Below are 27,921 nucleotides of genomic sequence, written 5' to 3'. Positions count from 1 at the left end.
CTCAGTATTTCGGGCTATTCCAACGCTATCCAAATGTTTCACAGGAGGAGGAACCAAGTTATAGGCCGGTAACCACTGCATATACACAATGATCAGCATTGTGGAGCAAACTGCCTGATAGAGTATTGGAGGCAATTAGGATCCTGAGTTTTATAAATAGAGGCACGGAGGATAAAATCAAGGAAGTTATATGCTGAATCTTTATGAGCCACTGGCCAGGTCTCAGCTCGAGTATTGTGTAAATATAGTCACCACACTTTAGGAAAGACATCAAGGCCTTAGGGAGGGTGCAGAGGAGATTTACTAGAATGACACCAAGGATGAGGGACTTGTGTTTCGTGGAGAGACTGGAGACACTGGGACTGTTCTCCTTAAAGCAGGTTGAGAGGAGATTTGATAGAGCTGATCAAAATCATTAGGGATTTTGATCGGGTAAATAAGGAGAAACAGTTTCCACTGGCAGGAAGGTCAGTAACCACAAGAAACATGATTGGCAAAAGAACCAGAAGGGAGGAGAAGTCCCTTTATGCATCTGTTGGGATCTGGAATGCGCTGCCTGAAAAGACAGTGGAAGCAGATTCAATCGTAACTTTCAAAGGAGGAATGAATATACATTTGAAAAGAAAAATTTGTAGGGCTATGGGGAAAAAAAGTGTGCCGAGTGAGACTCATTTTGGCTAGCCCTTCCAAAGAGCTGGCACGGGCATGATGGGCCAAATGGCCTCGTTCTGTGGTGTAAGATGTTATGAATTAACAGCAATACCATGGTTTTGAGAGTGGAAGGGGAGGAGCAGAACTGTAGATGCTGGAGAAACAAACAATGAAGGAAGGGCCAAACTGCCTTCCATACCCTGCCCCAATTTCTGATCACCGAAGTAATGTCAGGCAGTTCACTGTCCCATAACAAAGTGTTGAAAAACGTACAACAGGTTTTTCAGCCAAGTAGAGGGGGAAGAGACGGGATAATGTTCCCGGTGGAGACACCTCAGCAGACTCGGGATTAACCCATCTCATCTCTTTCCAGAGATAGGCCTGCCATGTATTTCCAGCATTTGGCTCATTTCCTCTTTCCATTTCTTAAAATATCCAAATGCTCTTCCCCCTTACTAACCCCTCCCCAGCCACAAAGAGAAGGAACCGCTTGTCAATGGCATTCACTCCTAGTTTCACCCACCACTGCTTACTAAATCACAAACCACAGGAGGTGACCATTCGGCCCATTGTTACTGTGCTGGCTCTTTGAAAGAACTATCCAATTAGTCCCACTCCCCCACCCCACTCTTTCTCCATAGCCTTGCAACACTTTCCTTTTCAAGTATATACCCAATTCATCTTCTGATAAATTTTAGCCAGGACACTTGGAGAATCATTCTGCTCAGCTTCAAAATATAGAGGCATGCGATCTTTTAACTGCACCTGAGGAGGCCACGGTTGAACATCTCAAACTCTGGAAAGCAAAGAAATGTTAAAGTAGAGTCTGCTGAGGGGTCTCTATCTGAGAGATTAAACATGAATTTTAATTTTGCACTATTTCCTATTGTGGTTATGGGTCAATGAATTGCCCAACATTACTTTCACACTTCAATCTCCCCCTCAACCCCTCACCTGCCATCACCCAAACCCTGGTCCCTCCATTGTGTAAATGCAAAAATCCATCTACTAAAATGTTCTCGAATCAGTGTTACTCATTTATCTTGGTCGCCATCATTTTGTTCTCAATCTCTTCTAAAACTTTTTTTTTTGGAGGGGTGGATACAGGAGTGACTCAACAAGGGTGCAAAAGAGACAAGTGCAGGGTTCTACAAGGTTGACACTGCTGGTCACAGAGAGCACTGACAGAAACCAGCATCTGTGTCCATTGATCTTTTAAGATGTTCCTTAAAACTTGCGTCTTTAACGCAACCTTTAGTTACCTGAACTAATATTGTTTCCTGTGGCTTGGTGCCAAAGTTTTGTCAGATTTGTAAGAGCCTTGGGATGTTTTGCTATATCAAAGACGCTATATAAACAGAAGTTGTTATTGTCGTTTTAACAAAGCACTAGGCTTGGAGGTGCCAGCTGTGTCTCAGTAAGTAGCATTCACATCTCCAAGTCACAGAGTCATGAGATCAAGTCCCAATCCAGTGATTTGGACCACATGACCTAGATATTTCAGTGAAGTACTGAGAGAATGCTGCATGCTTAAAGTTGATGGCTTTCAAATGAGTCATTAAACTGGAGCCAATGTGCCCTCATAGGTGGATGGAAAACATCCCATGACACTAGTTCAAAGAAGAGCAAAGTTCTCCCTGGTGTCCTGGCCAATATTCATCTCTCAATAAACATCACTAAAACAGATTACCTGGTCATGATTACAGTGCTGTTTGTGAGAGCTTGCTGAGTGCAGATTGGCTGCCGGGTTTCCTGCATTACAACACTGACTATGCTGCATTGGCTGTAAAGTGTTTGGGACCATAAGGTCCTGAAAGGGGCTTTAGAAAAGTAATTTTTTTTTTTGCTTGTAAGGAGGAGCTCAGCAAGTAGCTCAGCCACAGGATCAGGAAGGTCTAAGCCCCAACCTCTACCAGGAAGAGGTGTCTCCCATTGAAGTAAATGGCTGTAGGGTTGAAGGAGTGGCGGTAGGGAAACGACCAAGGGCAGAGATCACTCCCCATGACCCGCCTTGCAAATGCGCATGCTTTAGATTAGTGAAGACAGCATTGAGTTCAATTCTGATACCCTCACAAACAGCTGAATAAAACCAGAGAAAGATACACCTCAGAAGAGGCCATTCCACCTACAAAGTTTGTGCTGGCTCTTTGCCAGCTAGCTCCCCTCTTGCCCCGTCTTGCCCTCTGCTTAAAATGTTGATTCACTAGTCCACGAAGTGGCAAAGCAATCCATGAATGGAGATTTCTCCTAACCTCAATCTCTAAGGATTTTATGTTGATTGACCTCTCACTAGCTCCCAGGCAGAGAAGAAGACCTATAAATTTCGATTGAATCTCCTCTGAGCCTTCTCAACTCCCATACAAAAGAAATGGGAATTCCAGAGGTTAGGATCTAGATGGCTGAAGACATAGAACATAGAACATTACAGCGCAGTACAGGCCCTTCGGCCCTCGATGTTGCGCCGACCTGTGAAACCATCTGACCTACACTATTCCATTTTCATCCATATGTCTATCCAATGACCACTTAAATGCCCTTAAAGTTGGCGAGTCTACTACTGTTGCAGGCAGGGCGTTCCACACCCCTACTACTCTCTGAGTAAAGAAACTACCTCTGACATCTGTCCTATATCTATCACCCCTCAACTTAAAGCTGTGTCCCCTCGTGTTTGCCATCACCATCCGAGGAAAAAGACTCTCACTATCCACCCTATCTAACCCTCTGATTATCTTATATGTCTTTATTAAGTCACCTCTCCTCCTCCTTCTCTCCAACGAAAACAACCTCAAGTCTCTCAGCCTTTCCTCGTAAGACCTTCCCTCCATACCAGGCAACATCCTAGTAAATCTCCTCTGCACCCTTTCCAAAGCTTCCACATCCTTCCTATAATGCGGTGACCAGAACTGCACGCAATACTCCAGGTGCAGCCGCACCAGAGTTTTGTACAGCTGCAGCATGACCTCGTGGCTCCGAAACTCGATCCCCCTACTAATAAAAGCTAACACACCATATGCCTGCATAACAGCCCTATTAACCTGGGTGGCAACTTTCAGGGATTTATGTACCTGGACACCAAGATCTCTCTGCTCATCTACACTACCAAGAATCTTCCCATTAGCCCAGTACTCTGCATTCCTGTTACTCCTTCCAAAGTGAATCACCTCACACTTTTCCGCATTAAACTCCATTTGCCATCTCTCAGCCCAGCTCTGCAGCCTATCTATGTCCCTCTGTAACCTACAACATCCTTCGGCACTATCCACAACTCCACCGACCTTCGTGTCATCCGCAAATTTACTAACCCATCCTTCTACACCCTCATCCAGGTCATTTATAAAAATGACAAACAGCATGGCTGCCAATGGTGGGGATGAAGGAAGTTGGGAATGTACAAAAGGCCTGCATTGGAGGAATGCAGAGGTCTTCCATCTTCTTTTAACCTGTTAAGGCACAAGCTTCTCAATTTTTCATTAGCCTCAATCAACAACTAGGCACGGGAATGATTTTTTTTTGGACTGATGTTAGATAGTAGTACAACACACTGAAGAGCGCATAGAATGGACCACCCTAGCAGGGGAGTGAAGAGAACAAACATTGGAATTGAAGCAGTAGGATGGGATGACTTGGGGTCAAATTGGAGGGGATGCAGTGGTGTAAGGAGATGGCAGGAGCAAATCACAACTGGAAGTTCTTTATGAATCACTGAAGCAGACGGACAAATGGGCTGCCTTGTCATTCTTGTGATTACCCGTCAAATTCCCGCAAATGCCAGGACTGAAGAACAGTTGAGGGACCAGGAATGCTGAATCAAGAACCATTCCACTGTATAGCACAGACTTTATCTCGTGCTGAGCGTCCAACATAAGCACTGGATATTAGAGAAGCTGAATCTAGTGGCGGCTCGCCAGTCAGCCCTGCACGAAATTAAAACAAACCAAAAGTCTGAGGAGCTACTGTTCTCCAAAATGTGAAAGTGTGCCAAAGCAAAACAAAAACTTGGACATTATATTCGTTTTATGGGATGTGGGTGTCGCTGGCCAGGCCAGCATTTGTTGCCCAACCCTAATTGCCCTTGAGGTGGTGGTGGCGAGCTGCTTTCTTGAACAACTGCAATCCATCTGCTGTAGGTACACTCAGTGTTGTTAAGGAAGGAGTTCCAGGATTTTGATCCAACAGTGAAGGAACGGCAATATAGTTCCAAGTCAGGATGGTGTGTGACTTGGAGGGGAACTTGCAGGCAGTGGTGTTCCCATGCATCTGCTGCCCTTGTACTTCTACGTGGTAGAGGTCGCAGGTTTGCAGGGTGCTGTCGAATGAGGAGTGCTGTGTTGCTGCAGTGCATCTTGTAGATGGTACACACTGCTGCCACTGTGCATCGGTGGTGGAGGGAGTGAATGTTGAAAGTGGTAGATGGGGTCCCGATCAAGCGGGCTGCTCTGGCCTGGATGGTGTCAAGCTTCGAGTGCTGTTGGAGCTGCACTCATCCAGACAAGTGGAGAGTATTCCAACACACTACACTCCTGACTTGTGCCTTGTACCTTGCAGATAGTGGAACAGGATTTGGGAAGCCAGGTATCGGGTTACTCGCCATCGACTCCCCAGTCACTGACCTGCACCTGTAGCCACAGTATTTATATGGCTGCTCTGGTTCAGTTTCCGGTCAATGGGAACCCCCAGGATGTTAATGGTGGGGGATTCTGTATTACCCTACAGCAGCTGGGAGCGCAGACACACAGCCGCACACATGCCTATGAAATCAATCTCTTATGATCCTCAGTTTACAATTCATTGATCATACCAGTGGGGTTCATGCAAAGGACACCCAACATCTTTGAAACAGTGGGAAAAAAGGACAGCGTTTTCCTAATGGCCCAACATGTACAACACGAATAACCAGCACTTCCACCAAATATTTCATTGCCCAGATTCTTTTACATGGAATGTACAGCATGGAAACAGGCCATTTGGCCCCACAGCTCTATGCTGGTGTCTAAGCTCCACACAAACCTCCTGCCACTCCTCTTCATCTCACTCTACTAACACATCCTTCTATTCTTTTCTCCCCTTTGTGCATTTCCCTGGCTTCCCCTGAAATGCATCTATTTCAAGTTGACAAAGTTTCCATTGCAACACTTGTAGTTATACTGTAAACAGACGGAAGGCAAAGTATTGCAAAAGTCATCCCACAAACAAGCATTTGCTGATTCAGCTGGAATTACATAGAATATACGACACAGAAACAGGCCAAATGGCCCAATCAGTCCTTGTCCATGTTACTGTTCTACACAAGTCTCCTCATCTACCTCTACCAGTATAACACTCTGTTCCCTTCTCCCGCATGTGCATATCTGGATTCCTCTTAAATGCATCTATACTATTCACGTCAATCACTCCTTGTGATAGCGAGTTCTACATTCTTGCCACTCTCTGGGTAAAGAAGTTTCCTCTGAATTCCCTATTGGATCACTAAGTGACTATCTTATATTGACGGCCTCTAGTTTTGCTCTTCCGCACAAGTGGAAACACTATTTCCTTTATCAAAACTGTCCATTTTACAGATCTCAATTAGGCCACCCCTCAGCGAGAGAAAAAAAAAGAGACAAGAGTCTGTTCATCATTTCCTGGTCGGTATAAACTTTGCAGTTCTGGTATTAGCATTGTGAATTTTCTTTCACCTTCTCCAGCACCTCTATGTCCTTTATATTATATAGCAACCAGAGCTGTACACAGTACTCCAAGGTTTGATACAATAGCTTCTCTATTTTCAATTCTATCTCTCCAGAAATAAATCCAAGCGATACATGTAAATTATTAATAAATTAATTCAGTACACGAGCTTTAGTTGGAAGTTTGATTGGAAAAAGGAAGTCAAGAGTTGGAAAATGTAAAGCAGGCCTCTTGACTCAGTGCAGAGAATCCACAAGAGCAGTGCCCACCTTAGCCTGCCATGTGTCCCAATGTATGGAAAAACAGAACTTCCACTTTTTCCTCAACTTTTGGCTGCACTTCAGTCCCATGTTCTGATTTTTTGGTCTCAGTGCAGAGGAAGAGCAGGCAAGTTGGAGCATCTCCTTGTGGGACCACTCCTGGCCCTGGCCAAGGTGACTATTCACAGGTCTGGGCAGCACGCCGTTGTGGGGATCGCTTGGCCTCCCACGGCTATGTCAGCGCCCGGATGTCCCTGGAGAGGCAGTACCCTGTGTCCACCGGTGCAACTGAAGCTTCTGTGACTGGTGGGCACCAGAGGCTTCAACGTTTCCCTAAATTACACCAGTGAAAGGTGCTATATGAATGCAAGTACTTTTCCTCTTCACGTGGGCTGCACCAAGAATGTGTGCTGAGACCACAACTGTTTCTAATTCACACGAATGCCTCAGATGCAGAAAGGGTAGAATTTGCAGGTGAGATCAGATGAGTGGAGTCAGTGGAATCAATGGAGGCAGCTCAGAAATGACAATACGAGCTCGACAAAATATGAGCAGAAAGAATGACGGAGGATATTTAATACAAGTGTAAAAAATGACAAAGGTAGAAAAATAGGCAAGTCATATTGCACGACTGGTGTTGGAATATCCACAGATGAGGTTGGAAGAGGCTGTCAAGTCTTAGTAGACAACCTTTATGAAAGAGGGACCACTCCAACCTCTTCCGTATCAATAAACTTCAGTGGACCTCCCACATCTAACTGCCGGAAGTGTCCTTTATCTACCCAATAAGCAATCGCATGACTACAGGACACATTTCTTACACATATAGCCACAGATAACATGTACCAGAAGGTTTAGAAAGATTTAGATGTCTGATAACCTTGAAGGCCCATTATCCTCTGGTTGACCTTACCACAATCCCGCACTCAGCCCACGAGAGGTACAGACCCAAGTCTGAAAATTGCTTAATGCAAGGGGAGAGAGAAAAAAAGGTCCACTGATAGTCTCAAGTTAAATGGAGGCAGCTTTACATTCACTAATTCATATGAGAGGCATCAAGCAGCCTGGATTACATACAGTGAATCAAACATTGCTCATAGAGTTGTGGCCAGGGCCACAAACAGGTCAACGGTCAGAGAAGACCAACACAAAGAGCAAGGGACTGCTTACAGCCTCAGGACAGCTCCCACAGCAAAGCAGCAAAGATTACCAAAGCACTTCACAGCCAATGAAGTGCAGTCACCATTGTCATATAGGAAATGCGGCAGTCATGTTGCGCACAGCAAGATCCCACAAGCAGCAATGAGATGTGTGACCAGATTATCTGATTTTATTTGGCTGGGGGTGGGGGGGGGGGCGCAAAAAGATGATGTTAGCTGAGGGATACAAATGGTGATGAAACTTTCAGTAATAAACCCAACTGCAGTTGACACCCCTATCTTCCAATATTGCAAGATGACAGATGTGTGACGATTTGGAGTTACTGAATTCTGTTCTCAGATTGACAAAGCTGCACATGGAAATGTACTCCGTCTGAAAGCGAATGCAAGAATGCTCCACAAGAATACAAATCGACACGGTCCGTAATTTAAAGATAAAACACAGAAATCTGCTTAACTGAATGCACTCCTCTTGTACTTTCACCAATCAACACTCAACTTTCTTTTTTATTTGAAAGAATTCCAGTTGCCCTGCCAACAACTTGTATTTATATAGCACATTTCACATAGCGAAACGTTCCAAGGAGCTCCACTGAGGCATTTTCAAACAGATTTTGACACAAAGTCACACAAGGAGATATTAGGACAGATGACCAAAAGCTTGTTCAAAGGTGTAGAATTTAAGGAGCCTCTCAAAAGGTGGAAAGAGAGGTTGAGAGGGAATTCCAGAGCTTAGGGCCAGGTGGGCTGAAGGCAGGGCACCAAAGCTGCAGCAAAGGGAGTTGGGAGGATGCACAAGAGGTTAGACTAGAGAAACACAAAGGGCTGCAGAGCCAAGGAGGTTACAGAGGGATTCAACAATTCATCACTTCCACAATAAAAAGACAACCTGCTTAACTTACTATACTCCAGGTTCAATGCCCGGACCTTGCTGAGTGGGGAACAGTAAGTGAGGAGAGAATGGTGTTTGGCTGTAGTGGCCACACCTGCCACATTGAACCACCAGTCAGTCACAATGCCAACATTGTGGGGGGGGGGTGTGAGCGAAGAGTTCACTAAGATTGTGAAAAAGATTTACAAATGCAAGTCTTTATTTTCACAATTAACCAATGAAGTTATTTAGTAAGTGACATGAATTATCTGCTACTGACCAATATACAGAAGTGTCAATAATTATAGATTCAGCAGACTTGTGACCAATAAACTTCACGTACATGAACACAATTCTTGTGCAAGACTCCAATCAAAAACTGAAAATCGCTCAAACTACTAATGAGACAAGCTAAAACTCCCAGGTTTCAACCTTGCATTAAGCAGAGAAAACCACCATCTCCAAATACAACCCAACTGTGGAAAGACACAAGTTTTCAACTGGTGTTTGCTAATAAATGCAAGTTGGCACAGTACAAAAACCTCTCCCACTTATTCCACCCCTGCCCCCGTTACCTCTCACTGAAACTCTCCTGGTAAGATTGCAGCTGATGTTACTGAACTTCTTCGCTAATCAAGGACCACACCCAAAAAGTTAACCTTTCTCTTTCTGATCCGCAATCAACCTACTTTCCTGATTGATGACCCAACTTTGCCTATGCAGTTAAGCACTTGTTTAACAAGTGCAGTATTCAGTGAGCAGGTAGATAATCTCTCGTCTGTCCATTTAAATCTCGGTCAAAGGCTGTACTTTCCATCTCAATGATTTACCACCTTTACTCTGTTATGCTTATTAAGGGTCCAGTAATGTTGCATATTGGTTATATTACTGGACTAGTAATCCAGAGGTCTGGACTAATAATCAGTGAGTTTAAGTTCAAATTCCACTTTAGCAGTTGAGAATTTGATTTGTTTTTTTAAAAAAAACTAACTGGAAATAATTATTCTATATATCCATCAGTAAAAAGTGTCCATGATGCTGAAGAGGTTATCTTACTAATCTAACTGGTTCACTAATGTCCCATAGGGGAAGGAAACCTGCCTTACCGTAACTGCCCTGAAGTGACCTACAAAGTCACTCAGTTGTATCAAAAACCGTTACTAGCAGTTCAAGAAGGCCAACCACCACCTTCTCATGCCAACGAGTTGGATGGACAATAAATGCCAGCCGAAGAAGCAACACCCACGTCCCGCAGAATGAATACCAGATTACCTCTGGCCAGGAAGGAGGCTGTTTTAACAAAGCATTGTGCTTCAGCCTGGAGTGAAAACAGTGGGGCTACTGCAACCAACTGACATAATCAATGGGCCTCATCTCATCACGGAGGCAGAGCAGACCTCAAACATTCTGAAGGGTTACAAAGAATTCACACCACAGCAACACCCCCAACTGATCTATATGGTGTTTATGCTCCAGATGAGCCTCCTCCAATGCATTGTTCATCTAACCCTAACAGCATATCCTTCTATGCTTCATCAGCGACATATCTAGCTTCCCCTTTATGCTATTCGCCTTGACTACTCCCTGTGGTAGCAAGTTCCACATTCTCATCACTCTCTGGGTCAAGAGGTTTCTCCTGAATTCTCTACTGGATTCATTCATGACCATCTAGGTGACTACCCGAAGTTTTGGATTTCCCACACAAGTAAAACATTTTCTCCATGTCTACCCTAATGAACCTCTTCATGATTTTAAAGGCGTCTAATAGATCAACCGAAGCCTCTACACATAAAAGATAAGGCCGTGCCTTCTCTTTCCAGAGAAGCTGACCAATCAACTGTGTAGGTCCAGCATTTGCTGTATTTATCACCAGTCATTAAAAGGTTAAAATTACAGTGCCCTTGCCCTCTGACTGATTCTACGCACAGCTAAATAATCAGATCAGTACAAGAAAACCGATGGGATTTCAGAAAACAAAGGGTGGAATAAAAAGCCTCAGACACACACTAGGAGAAGTCCTTCTTCTCATTAAAACGCTATCACACATTGTCCAAGTTTAATCCCATTTATTAAGACACAATGTTTCCCCAGACAGAGGCAAAGGGCGGAAGAAGTTTGGAATGGCAACTGATTCTAAATCAATTGTTACTTTTAAATCTGAGATTGATAGATTTTGTGATCCAAAATGTATGAAGGGTACGGAGTTAGGTCACAGATCAGTCATGTTCTCACTGAACGGCAGAAAAGGCACGGAGGGTTAAAAAGGCCTCCTGTTCCTTGGCCCCAGAAGATTCCGAGTTCAGTCCCAGATTTATGTTGAGTTAGCTGATCTTAGCAGATGGCAATTATTAGGGAGCTACAATTAGCCTCAAGATCTCTGGGAAAGATGTGGAAATAAAATGAACCAGAATTCTTGCTCCTGATCAACGTACAACAAACACTCCAGCATCAGCTGTGGTGTCCCACCCACCACCCAGTTAGAATTAGAACATTACAGCGCAGTACAGGCCCTTCGGCCCTCGATGTTGCGCCGACTTGTGAAACCATCTGACCTACACTATTCCGTTTTCATCCATATGTCTATCCAATGACCACTTAAATGCCCTTAAAGTTGGTGAGTCTACTACTGTTGCAGGCAGGGCGTTCCACGCCCCTACTACTCTGAGTAAAGAAACTACCTCTGACATCTGTCCTATATCTATCACCCCTCAACTTAAAGCTATGTCCCCTCGTGTTTGCCATCACCATCCGAGGAAAAAGACTCTCACTATCCACCCTATCTAACCCTCTGATTATCTTATATGTCTCTATTAAGTCACCTCTCCTCCTCCTTCTCTCCCAGTGTTCTTCCAACACTCACCACCAGGGCCTGCATACAAATAATTGAGGCAAGAGAAGAGAACCGTACCCCAGTGCAGTCAACTCTTCCCAGGAGATGGAGAATTAGAGAGGAGGCACGTGACAGAATACCACCAGACACAAAGAACAAACTTGCATTTCTGTACCACCTTTCACAATCTCAGTGTCTCCCAAAACATTTTATAGCCAATCATAGATTCCTTCAGCACAGGAAAAGGCCAATCAGCCCACCGTACCTGTGTCAGCTCTTTACAAGAACTATCCAATTAGTTTAATTCCCCTGCTATTTCTCCATAACTGCACAAATTTCTGCTCAACTTTTTTTTTATCCAGTTCCCTTTAGGAACTTACCATTAAATCTGTTTCCACTACCTTTATAGTGAAGTTTGAAGTGGAGCCACTGCAGTCATGTCAGAAATATTGCAGCAATTTGCAAACAGCAACAAGAAAATGAACAGATCATCTGTTTTAATTATGTTGGGTGAGGGGTAAATATTAGCCGGGACACCAGAGAGAACTCCCCAGCTTGTCTTCAAAATAGTGGCCATGGGATCTTTGACATCCGCTTGAGGCAGCAAACGAAGTCTTAGTTTAACATCTGATCCAAAAGGCGGCACCTCTGACAGTGCAGTGCTCCATCAGTATTGCACTCGGAGCCTGCATTATGTACTCTAGTCTGTGGAGGAGTGGGAATTGAACCCACAGCCATCTGATTCGAGGAGAGAGAGTGCTACCGACTGAGCAACAGCTGGCACCTGAAGGAGAAATAAATTAAGACATATGCACTCTAGCAGTAGACTCTGGACCCTGGGCTGTGCTGGAAATATTGATTAGGGTCAATTACATACCATCCCACTGTACTTTCTCTGTAATCTTGGCTCCATCAGTAACCACTCAAACAATTTTAGCTCATCTGCAAAAAGAGAGAGAGAGGGAAGATCCCCACCTGAGGCGATAGCAGGGGGACACTGGCGAAAAGGATGAACCAAGAATACCACTACACACAACAGAAAAAAAGCAGGAAGCACCAGGATTATGCACCTACGGGGACCAGGGGTGAAACACTCTGTCTGAACCAGGGTTAGTTGGAAGCAGTGTCATCGAAAAGGGTGGGATGGGGGCAAACAAAAGATACACACACACACACACACACACACACACAAGTGCCCACCTAGAAAGGGGAGTGGGCACAGGAAAAGGGGCAATGAAGCTAAGGTTCTCAGCAACTGCCAAACCAAAGGGGAGGAGAGGAGAAGACACAAGAAAAGTGAACACCTGGGGCGGGTAGTAAACGGAACAGCTGCTGAAGACCCCATTGGGGGGGGGGGGGGGGGGGGCGCGCATTTTCCAAGCCGGCTGGGTGAGCGTTTGTGCCGAGCTAAAGATGATGGAGGCGGTCGGGAGGAGAGAGAGAGACGGACGCCGCTTCGCCCTCCTCAGCAGCGGGCCAGAGTAGGGCGAGGACGCCTAGCAGAGCGAGGGGAGAAGGGGGAGCAGAGAGAGGGGGAGAAGAAGAGGGCTCGGAGCCGGGTCCGCACGGCCTTGCTCTGCACACACCCAGGGAGCAGGAGGGAAAGGCGGCTCCGGGTGGCCCGGGCCCCGGGGGCTGAGAGAGTCTCCGGGCCCGGCTCCCGAGCGGCTACATTGTATCCCGGCCCCGAGCCCGGCCATTGTTCTCCGATACAATGTTGCTGCTCTTTGTTACTCGCTGCTTTACCTTCTCGGGCTTTCAGTAACACCGTGTTGGCTACAATGTTTTCCAGCTCCATCCGTGCGGCCCCGCTGCCCTCACTCAACGTCTCAATGTGAGTGAGTGTGTCCGCTCCCACCGGCCAAACCCTCCCTCACACACCCTCATTGGTGCTGGCAACAACAACACTCCCCCTCATTGGCTCCCTCACCAATACTCTGGAGATATATAGATATCTATCTGGATAATGTGTGTGTTTATGAACATCGGGATACGAGGAGGCCATTCAGCCCCCTTGCTCTGCCACAGTCTAGCCCTCTCGCTATAGAGGCTGACATTTTAATGATCTGTCTGCATAGACCCCTAAATCTATTTGAAAAAAGCGGACCTGCATTTATATAGCCACCTTTCACAACCTCCAGACGTCCCAAAGTGCTTTACAGCCAATGAAGCACTTTTGAAGTGAAGTCACTTTTGGAATGTGGGAAACAGGGCAGCCAATTGGTGCACAGCAAGCTCCCACAGACAGGTGTTAATGACCTCCGCTCTTCCGAGCTTTTCACCATCTCAATAATACTTTTTTTGGGGTCCAAAATAGATGACCTTGTTCTTACTGGAGCTGAAATCCATCTGTCACCGTTTCAGCTCTACCTCACCACCACTTCTCTCATCTCCTCCAGTTGCTAAATTATCAAACTGTTTATCCGACATCCAGTACTGGATGAGCAGAAATTTCCTCCAGTTAAGTATTGGGAAGACTGAAGCCAATGTTTGCGGTCCCCACTTCCAACTCTGTTCCCTCGCTACTGAATCCATTCCTCTCTCTAGCAACATCAGAGACTAAACCAGACCGTTCTCAACCTTGGTGTCCCATTTGATTCCAAGATGAGCTTCTGAACACATATTCATGCCATCACTAAGAATGATTATTTCCACCTCCATATAATTGCCCGACTTTCCCTCCATCTCAGCTCATCTGCCTCTGAAACTCTTATTCATACCTTTGTTACCTCTAGATTTGACTGCTCCAATGCACTCCTGGCTAATCTCCCAAATGCAAGTTCTGATGAAGGGTTACTGACCTGAAACGTTAACTCTGCTTCTCTCTCCACAGATGCTGCCAGATCTGCTGAGTGTTTCCAGCATTTCTTGTTTTTATCTCCCAAATGCTACCCTCTGTAAACTTAAGGTCAACCAAAGCTCTGCTGCCCATGTTAAAGGCACTATATAAATACAAGGAGAGGGGGGGAGTCAAAGGGAATATTATTTGTCAACTAGATATTTTATAACATTTACACACAATTTTGTATTTTATTTTGACTATTTGTTTCTTTCTTTCTGTTGTGATGTGTGCAGTGATCACAGAATCACAGAATTGTTATAGCACAGAAGGAGGCCATTTGGCCCATCATTTCTGCACCAGCTCTCCGAAAAAGCAATTCACTTAGTGCCATTCCCCTGCCTTCTCCCCATAACCCTGCACATTCTTCCTTTTCATATAACAGTCTAATTCCCTTTTGAATGCTTCAATTGAACCTGCCTCCACCACACTCTCAGGAAGCGCATTCCAGACCTTAACCACTCGCTGCGTGAAAATGTTTTTCCTCATGTCGATTTTGCTTCTTTTACCAAATACTATAAATCTGTGCCCTCTCGTTCTTGATCCTTTCACGAGTGGGAACAGTTTCTCTCTATCTACTCTGTCCAGACTCCTCAGGATTTTGAACACCTCTATCAAAGCACTTCTCAGCTTTCTCTTCTCCAAGGAAAACAGTCCTAACTTCTCCAATCTATCTTCATACTGAAATTTCTCATCCCTGGAACCATTCTCGTGAATCTTTTCTGTACTCTCTCCAATGCCCTCACATCTTTCCTAAAGTGCGGTGCCCAGAACTGGACACAATATTCCAGCTGAGGCCAAACTAGTGTCTTATAGAAGTTCAACATAACCTCCTTGTTCTTGTACTCTATGCCCCTTTTAATAAAGCCCAGGATACTGTATGCTTTATTAACCGCTCTCAATCTGTCCTGCCACCTTCAATGACTTATGCACATATACACCCAGGTCCCTCTGCTCCTGCACTCCCTTTAGAATTGTACCCTTTCTTTTATATTGTCTCTCCATGTTCTTCCTACCAAAATGAATCACTTCACATTTCTCTGCATTGAACTTCATCTGCCGCCTGTCTGCCCATTCCACCTACTTGTTTATGTCCTTTTAACATAATCATAATCACTGCATCAAAGAAAAGGATAAACTTGCAGAAACCCCTTGACGCCATAATCCAGGCCAACACTCCAGTGCAGTACTGATTGCTGCCAACGTTCAGATGTGATGTTAAACTGAGGCTCTGGCTGTCCTCTCAGGTGGATATAAAAGATCCCATGACCACTATTTCGAAGAAGAGCAGGGGAGTTCTCCCCAGTTCTGGCCAATATTTATCCCTCAACCAACATCACAAACCAGATTATTTGGTCATTATCACATTGCTGTTTGTGGAAACTTGCTGTTTGCAAATTTTCAGCCGCATTTCCTTCATCACAACAGTGACTACACTTCAAAAATATTTCACTGACTGTAAAGCGCTTTGGGACGGTCTGAGATTGTGAAAGCTGCTATAGAAATGCATGTCTTTCATTCATTCTTTCTTAATCTCGCAATCAATATTTGACTCAGGACCACGAGGGCGGACATTAAATGCTGTCTTGCCACATTGTCCACATCCCAAGAATTTTTCAAAAACTTTATTAGTTTATTATTCTGCCAGTTTCTTCAACCTCATCTCTCTTGAAGGCACTGACCCCTTGTTAGGTCCATGGGTATCTAACCAATTTTCATGCCTGATCCTACATAGTAGAGCTCACTACCACATGGAGTAGCTGAGGCAAATGGCATAGGCGTATTTAGGAGGAAGCTAGATAAACACATGGAGAGAAAGGAATAGGATACACTGATGGAGTGAGATGAATTAGGGCCGAAGCTCATATGGAGCATAAACACCAGCATATAACAGCTGGGCTGAATGGCCTGTTTCTGGGATGTAAATTCTATGTCATTCTTGTTGTGATATCCAAGAAGGGACAGGCCAATTATAACAGTTTTTTTCAGAAACCTTGCCCTCCTGGGTCAACATTTCAACAGTGACTCCATTGACAAAGTATTTTATTAGCTGTAATGAGCTTTGGGGTGTGAAAGACTCTATAGAAATGCAGGTTTTTCTTTCTTTTCCTTCACTGAATGTCTCAGCTGAACCCAATTCCCTCCTGATGTCCACACAGGGGTACTGGGTAACAGTCAGGAGATGCAAAGCCAGCCGAAATTTCCTGTTCCAAGCTGGAAGTCCGCCTCACGAGGTTAAGATACCGGCATACAGACTGGAAGACTGGAAATTGAATTTGAGGTCAGTTAGAGTTGCCAATTCTGGTTGGACTTATTCCAGGAGGTTGCATCACATGACCTTTCACCTCCAATCTCCCCGCACCCAATGCTCCCACCATTGGTCACCAACACGCACATCCTCACTGTGACCCTCCTTCTCCCAGCCAATTAGAAAGCCAGTAAGCTTTTTGTTACTCAACTGAATGAATATTGACTTTCAGTCAAACAGCCTTTATTTCCATCTCCAATATTTTTATAACTACTGGAGTTCAAAGTCAGTAAAAAAATGTCCCTATCATTTTTTCTTCCATGAGATTGCTGAAGCAGTGTCCTGGAGATTAGTCCTTAATTCCGGAAGATTCCAGGGCAATCTTGGAGGGTTAGCAAAACCTCTGGTCCATGTGGCTCAGCTGTTAGCTCAGTGGCACAGTGGTTAGCACCGCAGCCTCACAGCTCCAGGGACCCGGGTTCGATTCCGGGTACTGCCTGTGTGGAGTTTGCAAGTTCTCCCTGTGTCTGCGTGGGTTTTCTCCGGGTGCTCCGGTTTCCTCCCACAAGCCAAAAGACTTGCAGGTTGATAGGTAAATTGGCCATTATAAATTGTCACTAGTATAGGTAGGTGGTAGGGAAATATAGGGACAGGTGGGGATGTTTGGTAGGAATATGGGATTAGTGTAGGATTAGTATAAATGGGTGGTTGATGTTCGGCACAGACTCGGTAGGCCGAAGGGCCTGTTTCAGTGCTGTATCTCTAATCTAATCTAATCTAAACTCACTAGGGGCAATTTTCCGATGTCGTGCCTCTGATGAAGGAGGGACCTCGGAAAACCAAGGGCAATGTGCACCTGAATTAGCGTCCTGGTGATCAAATTGGAAAATTACCCTAGGAGTCATAAAGGAAGATAATTGTAATGTTTAGGACGATGCCAAGAGAACTTATTGACATCACCAGTAGGTCACAGTGTTTGTCTAAATAGAAATGGGAAAAGCACGTTCAAAACAAGGACTGTATCTCCACCAAATGTTTCCCCCAACACAAGATGTGTATCACAGAATTGTTACAGAAGGAGGCCATTTGGCCCATCGTGGCTGTGCTGGTTCTCCGAGATGAACAGCCAACTGAATCTTCTCTTAGTTTGTTGCTATTTATTTTACATTCTATTTGTAAAGAAGAATGTGTGTATTCGTGTGTGTATACACGTATGTGTCTCTATGTCTATGGGCTGAATTTTCCCCATGGAGGTGGGAAACTGGAGTCAGAACTGTTTTCAGGTCCTGAATCCGCCTCCGGTAGGAAACTGATTAAGGTCAAGGTTTTCTTATGGGTGAGCCCTTAATAGGCCTGGAGACAGGCTTCCTTTGTTGTTCAGTGGGTAGCATTCTTGTCTCTGAGTCACAAGGTTATAAGTTTAAGTCCCACGTCAGGCCTTGAGCACAAAAATCTAGGCTGACACTCCAGTGCAGTACTTATTGCGTGCTACACAGTCAGAGGTTCTGCCTTTGGGACAAAGTTGATTAAACCAAGTCTAACTCTCAGGGGAACTTTAAAGATCCAAAGGCACTGTGTTCTGTAGGAGAGCAGGGGCGTTACCCCTAGTGTCCTTTCCTCAATCAACAACACAAAAATAGATTATCTGGTCATTATTACATTGCTGTGTGTGGGAGCTTGCTGTGCACCAACTGGCTGCTGTGTTTCCAACATTACAACAGTGGCTATATGTCAAAAGCTTCATGAGCTGTAAAGCACTTCGAGACATCTGGTAGTTGTGAAAAGCTCTATTTTCTTTCTCAATTAAGGGTGGTGGGATTTCAGCCTTATAGAGATAAATGGATAAGACATGAGGAAGGTTACATCCTACATTGGATGAACACAGGCTTAATGAAGGGTGGCGTGCAAGCTTTCGAAGCTGGAGGGCCAATTAGATATCTTCCAGCCTCAGCGAAGCACCGGCTGCAGTACAACTAAAGTAACTGGGAGGGAACCTCAGTAAAAAGATGCCCTCTCAGCTGCTTTTTACAACATGTAATAAAAAAACACAAAAAGCAGCCAGGCCACCACTTTGGGTTGGGGGGGGGGGTTGGAGCCTCTCTACAGGGTGGCCTTTGGGTGTACTCAGTTCAGTTCAGTTCAGAGATACAGCACTGAAACAGGCCCTTCGGCCCACCGAGTCTGTGCCAACCATCAACCACCCATTTATACTAATCCTACACTAATCCCATATTCCTACCACATCCCCACCTGTCCCTATATTTCTCTACCACCTACCTATATTCGGGGCAATTTATAATGGCCAATTTACCTACCAATCTGCAAGTCTTTTGGCTTGTGGGAGGAAACTGGAGCACCCGGAGAAAACCCACGCAGACACAGGGAGAACTTGCAAACTCCACACAGGCAGTACCCAGAATTGAACCTGGGTCGCTGGAGCTGTGAGGCTGCGGTGCTACCCACTGCGCCACTGTGCCGCCCACCCAGGTAGGCAGTGAATCCTGTAGGCCTGTCTGGAGCACTGGCACCCCAGTATGCTGTTGGGCGCCCACCTGTGGGCCATTGATTTTCCCCCCTCTGTCACGTCAAAGACTGGAGGCCAACTGGCAAATCCCTGTTTGCCTCCAATACCAACCTGAACAAGGCTCTTAATGAGCCTAACTGCCTGCCCGCTTTGTGGGGCCAGGGGCCCTCCTGGGCCCTGAACCCTTGTTGGCCAAAATCACCAACACCAGGAATGGGGTCGGGAAGCCGGTCCGCCGGCTGGCCTCATCATTTTCAGGCCATGCCCACCTTTGTTCCCAACTTTGGCAGGGCCCGAAAATTCAGCCCTATGTGGGTGTTTGTGTTGTGTGTATATATGTCTATATGTTAGTGTTGTGTGTGTGTCTGTGTGTCTATGTATTTCTGTGTCTGTATGTGTTTCTGTGTCTGTGCGCGTGCGCGTGTGTGTGTATGTTTGTGTGACTATGTTTTGTGAGTGTGTCAATGTGCAACTGTGTGTTTTATGAGGTGTGTCTATGTTTTGTGTGTGTGTCACTATGTTTTGTGTGTGTAAGTGCACATCTGTATGTTTTATGAGTTGAGTCTCTGTTGTGTGTATTTGTCTTTGCTTCTGTGTACTTGCCTGAATATTTTCCATAAAAATTGCTGCCTCCACATGTACTTGAGGAAGGAAATCTCTTACCTCATAGGAGAAACCTTTACATTGGTTCCCACCCAGTAGCCCCTAGAGCCCTATCACTCCAGCTCTAAAGACTCACTGGGGAGCCCCTGAGTTACAGCAGTTGACTGCTCCACCTGGCCCAGTTTAGTGAGATCAGTATTATTTTCAATCCCAGATGTTTTTTTGGAGCCATCAGAGTGCGGGAATATGAGCACCGACTGTGCATTGGTGTTCCTGGTCAGAGCTAAGCTTCAAAGGGATGTGTTTAACTATACAAGAAGAAAATATGGTTTCAAACACTGCATCACTCAATCACCAATTCCCCTCCCACCCAGGAGCATGCTGACCCCTCCTCCCCCACTTCACCCACTGGAATATTACTTGTATTTAATATAATTTACAGTGTCAGCTTTGGAACAAAGCTTATGGGTTCAAGCCCCATGATTGAGCACATTGTCCAGTCTAACATTCCAGTCTGGTACTGAGGGAGCGCTGTACTGTCGGAGGTGCCATCTTTCAGAATGAGACGTTAAATTGAGGCCCAATCTACCCTCTCAGGTGGATGCAAAAGATCCCATGGCATGATTTCAAGATGAGCAAGTGAGTTCTCCCTGGTGTTTTGGCCATTATTCATCCCTCAACCAACATTAAAAAAAACATTATCAAGTCATTTATTTCATTGCTGTTTGTGGGAGCTTGCTGTGCACAAATTGGCAGCCATGTTTCCTGCATTACAACAGCGACTAAGCTTCAAAAGTACTTAATTGTCTGTAAAGTGCTTTCAGGAGTCCCGAGGTTGAGAAAGGTGATATATAAATGCAAGTCCTTCTTCATAGCTCAGACACTGCCTGCATTAACCTATTCAGTCATTCATTGATGTGTGGTGGGTAGTGGGGCATGTATTCATTTTAAAGGATCACCAGATTTGTGAAAAAAGTTTGGCACTTTTTTTGTCATTTGTTAGTAAACAGATGATGCAAAGGCAACAGATCATTATTTATAATTGCAGCTGTTGTGACCATTTGGGAATTGTTTTCCCCTTTATTGTTCTAGTCTCAACTTTACTTTGATAATTGCAGCTCCCTCAATGGCAAACTCAATAGCTGTCTACCCGGTCTTAGTGACCCATGTTTACCAAAACAAGCCCAGGATCTTTTTTTTATATAGAAAGAAGCAACTTAGATTTCTGGAACATTTTTCATGTCCTTTGGATGACCCAAAGAGCTTTACAGCCAGTGAAGTATCTTTGAAGCATAGTCACTGTTGTAAACAGTGGCAGACTGAAGGCTGAGATTGATAGAGTTTGGTGAGGCCAGGTTATTAAGGGGTACAGAACCAAGGTGGGTGGATGGAGTTAGATCAACCACGATCGAATTGAATGGTAGAGCAGGCTCGAGGGGCTGAACGGCCTCCTCCTGTTCCTGCGTTTCTGTGGTACAGCAACCCACTAGCTTTCAGCGTCCAATCTTTTTCACTTTTATGGCCGAGTAAGGTTGATATTGTGGAACCTCAGGGAGCCACGTGTAAAATCCAAACAAATCATCTGCAATCATTTTCATTTACTTGTGCCTACTAACAGATCTTGGTTTTGGGATTTTATTCAGCAATGAGTTAACAGTGCTGGAACGAGCCCTTCCTCTGCCTCACAGCCCATAACATTTAAACAGAACATACCAGTGACGAAGAAATATAAAGAAAAGCACGTGGTGCTGAGCTGCTTGGGCTGGATTGCTGGGGTCCAGGGCCACGTAAGTCCCTTAGGCCTCATTTAGACGTACCTGCCCCGGATGACGTGTGAACAATGGTCATTTGGCTGCGGCATTTTATTTTTATTTAGAGATACAGCACTGAAACAGGCCCTTCGGCCCACCGAGTCTGTGCCGACCATCAACCACCCATTTATACTAATCCTACACTAATCCCATATTCCTACCAAACATCCCCACCTGTCCCTATATTCCCCTACCACCTACCTACACTAGGAGTAATTTATAATGGCCAATTTACCTATCAACCTGCAAGTCTTTGGCATGTGAGAGGAAACCGGAGGAAACCCACACAGACACAGGGAGAACTTGCAAACTCCGCACAGGCAGTACCCAGAATTGAACCCGGGTCGCTGGAGCTGTGAGGCTGCGGTGCTAACCACTGCGCCACTGTGCCGCCCATTGGAGGGGGATTTTCCCTCTTGGAATGATGTACCCCAGCAAAGAGCCAATGGGCTGCATTTTAAGACTGCGCCGCTGAAGTAGGTAAAAAAATGTGGCCCGCGCGCATGGGCACCACGTCACGGAGCAGCTGCGATTTCAAACGCGGCGGCTCATTTACATGACCGCGGCATCCGCCCCCTCCCCACAGCAATGACGTGGTGAGGGGGGGGGAGGGACAAGAGCAAGCCGTCGCCGGCAACGGCATCCAGCACCAATCCGCAGGCGCCATTTTTAACGGGCTTACAGCCCTCAATGGAGATTTGAAATTTAAAGGGCCAGGTAACAGTATCGTCAAATTAATTGAGATGATCGTTCCATGCATTCTCCCACTTCCCCCTCAATGGCATATCACAACATTCCTGGTCTTCCCCCAACAACCCCCCCCCCCCCCCCAGAATTTCAATATTGAAACTTGAACCTTTCCCCCCACAAAGTTCAGCACATTTGTCCTTTACCCATCAACCCCCCCCCCCGACCAATCCGAGCCTTGTAACCCCGCTCCCCCACTCCCGCACAGAGACAGAAACCTCCTCCCCCTTCCTCGCAGGTGTCACGCCACGTTTCCCCGAATGGGGATTCGAAGGCACAGCATTGTCAGCGGCAAGAAGGAAGATTGCAACGTGGTGGCAGAACCGCTGCGGGCTGCATGGTAAGTAGGCATTCACATATTTTAATGCGGGTCCCATCGCCGAGCGGTGGGGCGGCCGCAACGAGGCCTCACCGCCGCAGCCAAGATCGGCACGGGGCCTGTCGCCATCGGGGTGAGCCTCCGCTGTACCGATCTTCACTGCCTCACCACCGCCGTTCCCGATGACGGAAGAGCTTTAAAATCCAGGTCAATGTCTTGAGCACAGGGGTAGGGTGGACTAACAGTACTGTTCTATATGTCTGGTATACAGGCCTGCTATTGTACAAATGTATTATTGTACTAGCCCGCTGCTATATAAACTCATGTGTCTGCGAAACAAACTGTTAGAGAAGCCTGGGGTTGTATAAATCGACGAGTGTACAAGCCGAGTGTTGTAAGAGCCTAGTGTGACACAAGTCTATTGTTACAGAAGCCTAGCAGTGTGAGCAGAGAAATGGGATGGGAGCATCGTGGTAATGTTACTGGACCAGTAATCCAGAGGCCTGCACTAATGCTCTGGGGAAGTAAGTTCAAATCCCATCATGGAATCTGCAGGGATTTAAACTCACTTAATTAATAAATCTGGAATTTAAAAAAAAAAGCTGGTCTCATTAATAATGATCATAAAACTACCAGATTGTCATTAAAAACCTCTCTCGTTCACTAATGCCCGTCAGGGGTGGCAATCTGCTGCTTTTACCTGGTCTGACCTACACATGACTCCAGACCCACAGCAGTATGGTTGACTCTTAACTGCCCTCTGAAATAGTTGAGTGAGCCACTCAGTTGTAGGTGCCTCACCATCACCTGCTCAAGGGCAATTAGAGATGGGCAATGCATGCTGGCCGAGCCAGTGACGCCCACATCCCAAGAATGAGTTAAACAAGCAGGAGGAGGCCATTCAGCCCCTTGAGCCTATTCTGCTATTCAGATCATTGTTGATCTGTATCTTAACCCTATTTACTTACCTTGGTTCCTTTAAAGCCCATCAAAAATCTATCAATCTCAACTTTGAAATTTTCACTCCACTCCCACTTGTCGACCTTTCTGAGGGGAGAGAGTTCCAGATTTTCAATACCTTTTGTGTGAGGAAGTGCCTCCTGACATCATCCCTGATCAGCCTAGCTTTAATTTTAAGGTTATGCCACCTCATTCTACAGTCCCCACCAGAGGAAATAGCTTCTCTTTATCTACATTATCTATTCCTTTATTCATTCTAAAACACTGCAATTCAATCGCCCCTTAATCTTCGATAACTGAAGGGAATACAAGCCTAGTTTATGCAAACTGTCCTCATAATTTAATCCCTTTTTCTCAGTATCATTCTGGAAAATCTGCACTGTTATCCCCCCTCCAGGCCAATATATTCTTCCTGAGGTGCAGTGCCCAGAACTGAGTGCAACTAACCAGAGCTCTGTCGAGCTGTAATATAACTTACAGTCCACTTGAGGTAAAGGCCAACATTCTACTGGTATTTTAATTGTTTTTATACTGTCTGCTAGCTTTTAATGATTTCTGTATATGGGACACCAAAATTCCTCTTCTCCTCCATGGTTTCTAGCTTCTCATCATTTTTAGAAAATACTCTGAATTATCTTTCTTCGGTCTTATACTTCTCTTTCATTGAACACAATCTGCCACCTTTCTGCCCACCTACGTAACCTAGCAATGTCCCTTTAGTAGTTCTGACAAAAGTTCATTGACCCTGAAACGTTGAGCAGGATTTTTCCTTTTGGGTCGGTATCCCAACATCGGGGTCAAATGCAGGTTGCGACCCCACACTGTGTTGGGAGCAGCAACCTGACATTGATTTTGCCTTGATTGGTCATTTAGTGGCCAGAGGGCATGCTCGGTGTCCAATTAAGGGCGGCAGGCGAGCTCTCGAAGCTGAAGGACTAAGAGGAGGCCCTCCGGCATGGAAGGAGCAGCAGCCTGCCGTTGCAGGTAAATGAGAGAGGGGGTACATCCATCTTGAGGCACCCTCACAGCAATTTTAAAAGATTTGAACTGAAAAATGGCCTCAGCTGCTGGACCACCAGGTTGGAGGGGGGAACCTGTGCCCATGGCGGCCTACAGCTGCAGGTGTGGCCAGGTAGGCGTGGAGAGGGGCTTCAAAAGTATCCTGGAGCGCTGGCCCCCCGGTCCGCCGCTGGGAGGCCGCCTCCAGGCAGCTGGTGACATAGTAGTAATGTCACTGGACTAGTAATGCAGAGGTCCAAGCTAATGAGTTCAAATCCCACCATGGCAGTTGGTGGAATTTAAATTCAATTAATTAATATATGGAATTGAAAGCTAGCCTCAATAATGGTGCCATGAAACTATGATCAATTGTTGTAAAAACCCATCTGGTTTAGGGAAGGAAATCTGCCGTCTTTACCTGGTCTGGCCTACATGTGACTGCAGACCTATAGCAATGTGGTTGACTCTTAACTGCCCTCTGAAATGGCCTAGCAAGCTACTCAGTTGTCAAGAGCAATGAGGGATGGGCAACAAATGCTGGCCTTGCCAGTGACGCCCACATCCCATGAAAGTACAAAAAAAAGCTGCCACGATGCCAATACTGCAGAGAGCCCACAGGCTGATTGGGAATGACCTTAATTGGCCTTTTAATCACCTTAAGGAGCTACCTGGGTGGGTAGCTGTTCCAGCCTTCCCAAAATGGTTCAGTGGGGGGAGGAGAGGGTGAGATGGTGTCGTTAAACTGGCATGCCGGCTGGTAGTGTGAAATTCCATGCCCGCCCCCGTCTCAGTTTCCACCCCTCTACTGGGGTGAAAATTCTGCCCGTTAACTCGGCTTTACTCTCCACTGATGCTGCCAGACCTGCAGAGTGTTTCCAGCATTTTCTGTTTGAACTTTGGATTTCCAGCATCTGCAATATTGTTTTAGCTTTCCATTAGCAACCTCCTGATCCCATCCACACAATTCACTGTCCCTCCTCAGTGACGTTTAAGCCTGCACTATATAAGCCTGCTGTTAATCAAGTCCACTACTGCACAAACCTACAATTACATAAAGCTGCTACAGTAGAGGCCTACTATTGTATTACCCTTCTGTTATACAAACCAGTTTTTGTGAAATGTTTCTGGGTCTGCACGCCTGCATTCCACATTTATACCACGTGACACAATGTTATTTTTTAAAAATTAGGCAGAAAGTTACTCAATAATTTGTCCCTTGTGGCCTGTCCTTTACGCCTGAAGGTTAAGCTATAATCAGAGAGGTTGGCTGTGACTCACTAAAATGCAAAAAAAAGCTGTTGCCACCTATTGCAAAAGCGTAAGCTACTTTCCAAATCCAACACTTGTTCTGACAATGGAATTATGTCACACCCATTGGGACCATGTTGTTGCTGCCAAACCAGATCTTTCTGGAGTACAGAATGAGTAACATGTTCATTCAGATTCGGCGGTACACTCCTCTACATTCTCACTTCAAACACGCTGTGTCATGTTCAGTGCTTGATCACGCTAGTATCTTTACCACCACCTCTCACCAGGTTTCTTGGTTCAGATTACTGCGGGGCTGCGGATGTTATTCTCGGGCTCTGCAGGGCTTATTACACAGGATATACGGCACAGAAACAGGCCATTCAACCCAACCAGTCCATGCTGGCAATTGTGTTCCACTTGAGCTTCCCCGCATCTTTCTTCATCTAACTCTATTAGCATAACCCTCTATCCCTTCCTCCTTCATCTTTATCTAGCTTCCCCTTAAATGCATCTACCCTATTCACCTCAATGACTCCTGTGGTCGCACGTTCCACATTCTCACCACTCTCTGGGTAAAGTAGTTTCTTCTGTATTCCCGACTGTATTTCTTGGTGACTGTCTTATATTAATGGCCTGTAGTTTTGCTCTTCCTTACAAGTCGAAAAATTCTCTCTGAATCCACTCCATCAAAAGCTTTCACAATTTTAAAGACCTCTATTAGGTCACCCCTCAGCTTTCACTTTCCTGATAAGTATATCCTCTCAGTTCTGGGGTCATCCTTGTAAATCTTTTTTACACCTTCTCTAGTGCCTCTAAATCTTTTTTATAATATAGCGACAAGAACTGTACAAAGCACTCCAAGTGTGGTTTAACCAAGACTTGATGCAAGTTTAGAATAATTTCCCTACTTTTCAACTCTATCCCTCCAGAAATAAACCCCCGTGTTTTATTTATGATGTTATTAAACTGTGTCTCTACTTTCAATGACTCCCAGATCCCTTTGCTCCTCTACCCCTTTTAGGTTCTTATTTTCTAAATATTATGTGACCTTCTTATTTTTCTTTCCAAAATGTAAGTTGCTGGGGCTCAGGGATGAGGAATGAGAGAAGGCGATTCAGGCCATTATGTTGGATCTCTGAGGTTCTGCTGGTGCTCCAGACCTATGCTGTGCTTTGGTGGGGTTCTGCTGGGGCTGTGTTAGGTTGGCACAATCGATAACACTTTCTCCTCTCAGTCAGATGGCTGTAAATTCAACTTCCCCTGCTGTAACCTGGGCAGCAAGATCCCATGACACAATTCGAAGATGAGCAGGGGAGCTCTCCCAGTGTCCTGGCCAATATTTATTCCTCAACCAACACATAAAACAGTTGCTGGGTCAAAATCCTGGAACTCCCTTCCTAACAGTACTGTGGGTGCACCTACACCACATGGACTGCAGCGGTTCAAGAAGGCTCCCTTCTCAAGGGCAATTAAGGATGGGCAATAAATGCTAGCCTAGCCAGCAATGCCCACATCCCATGAATGAATTTTAAAAAAATGATCTGGTTATTTATTTCAATGCTGTTTGTTGGGATCTTGCTGTGCGCAGTCTGGCAACCGCATTTCTTACATTTTACAACGGTGACTACACTTCACAAGTACTTCATTGGCTGTAAAGTGATTTGGGACGGCCGGAGGTTGTGAAAAGTGCTATATTAGAACATTACAGCGCAGTACAGGCCCTTCGGCCCTCGATGTTGCGCCGACCTGTGAAACCATCTGACCTACACTATTCCATTCTCATCCATATGTCTATCCAATGACCATTTAAATGCCCTTAAAGTTGGAGAGTCTACTACTGTTGCAGGCAGGGCGTTCCACGCCCCTACTACTCTCTGAGTAAAGAAATTACCTCTAACATCTGTCCTATATCTATCACCCCTCAACTTAAAGCTATGTCCCCTCGTGTTTGCCATCACCATCCGAGGAAAAAGACTCTCACTATCCACCCTATCTAACCCTCTGATTATCTTATATGTCTCTATTAAGTCACCTCTCCTCCTCCTTCTCTCCAACGAAAACAACCCCAAGTCCCTCAGCCTTTCCTCGTAAGACCTTCCCTCCATAACAGGCAACATCCTAGTAAATCTCCTCTGCACCCTTTCCAAAGCTTCCACATCCTTCCTATAATGCGGTGACCAG

The 27,921-nt window shown here is 45.5% G+C and overlaps 1 protein-coding gene across 1 annotated transcript in view; it reads right to left on the bottom strand.

Moving 5' to 3' along the window:
• LOC137368927 (G protein-coupled receptor kinase 5-like) overlaps positions 1–13,309 on the bottom strand; it is a 174,618-nt gene extending 161,309 nt beyond the window's left edge. Inside the window, exon 1 of the mRNA XM_068029243.1 lies at positions 13,186–13,309. Coding sequence (XP_067885344.1) covers positions 13,186–13,237 — 52 coding nt within the window. The 5' untranslated portion in view covers positions 13,238–13,309. The remainder of the gene's footprint in view (positions 1–13,185) is intronic.
• Between the last annotated feature and the right edge of the window lie 14,612 nt (positions 13,310–27,921).

Source organism: Heterodontus francisci, chromosome 4, assembly GCF_036365525.1.
Source record: "Heterodontus francisci isolate sHetFra1 chromosome 4, sHetFra1.hap1, whole genome shotgun sequence".
Lineage (NCBI taxonomy): Eukaryota > Metazoa > Chordata > Chondrichthyes > Heterodontiformes > Heterodontidae > Heterodontus > Heterodontus francisci.
Note: the sequence above shows the minus strand (reverse complement) of the source record. Positions and strands in the feature narration are given on the sequence as shown.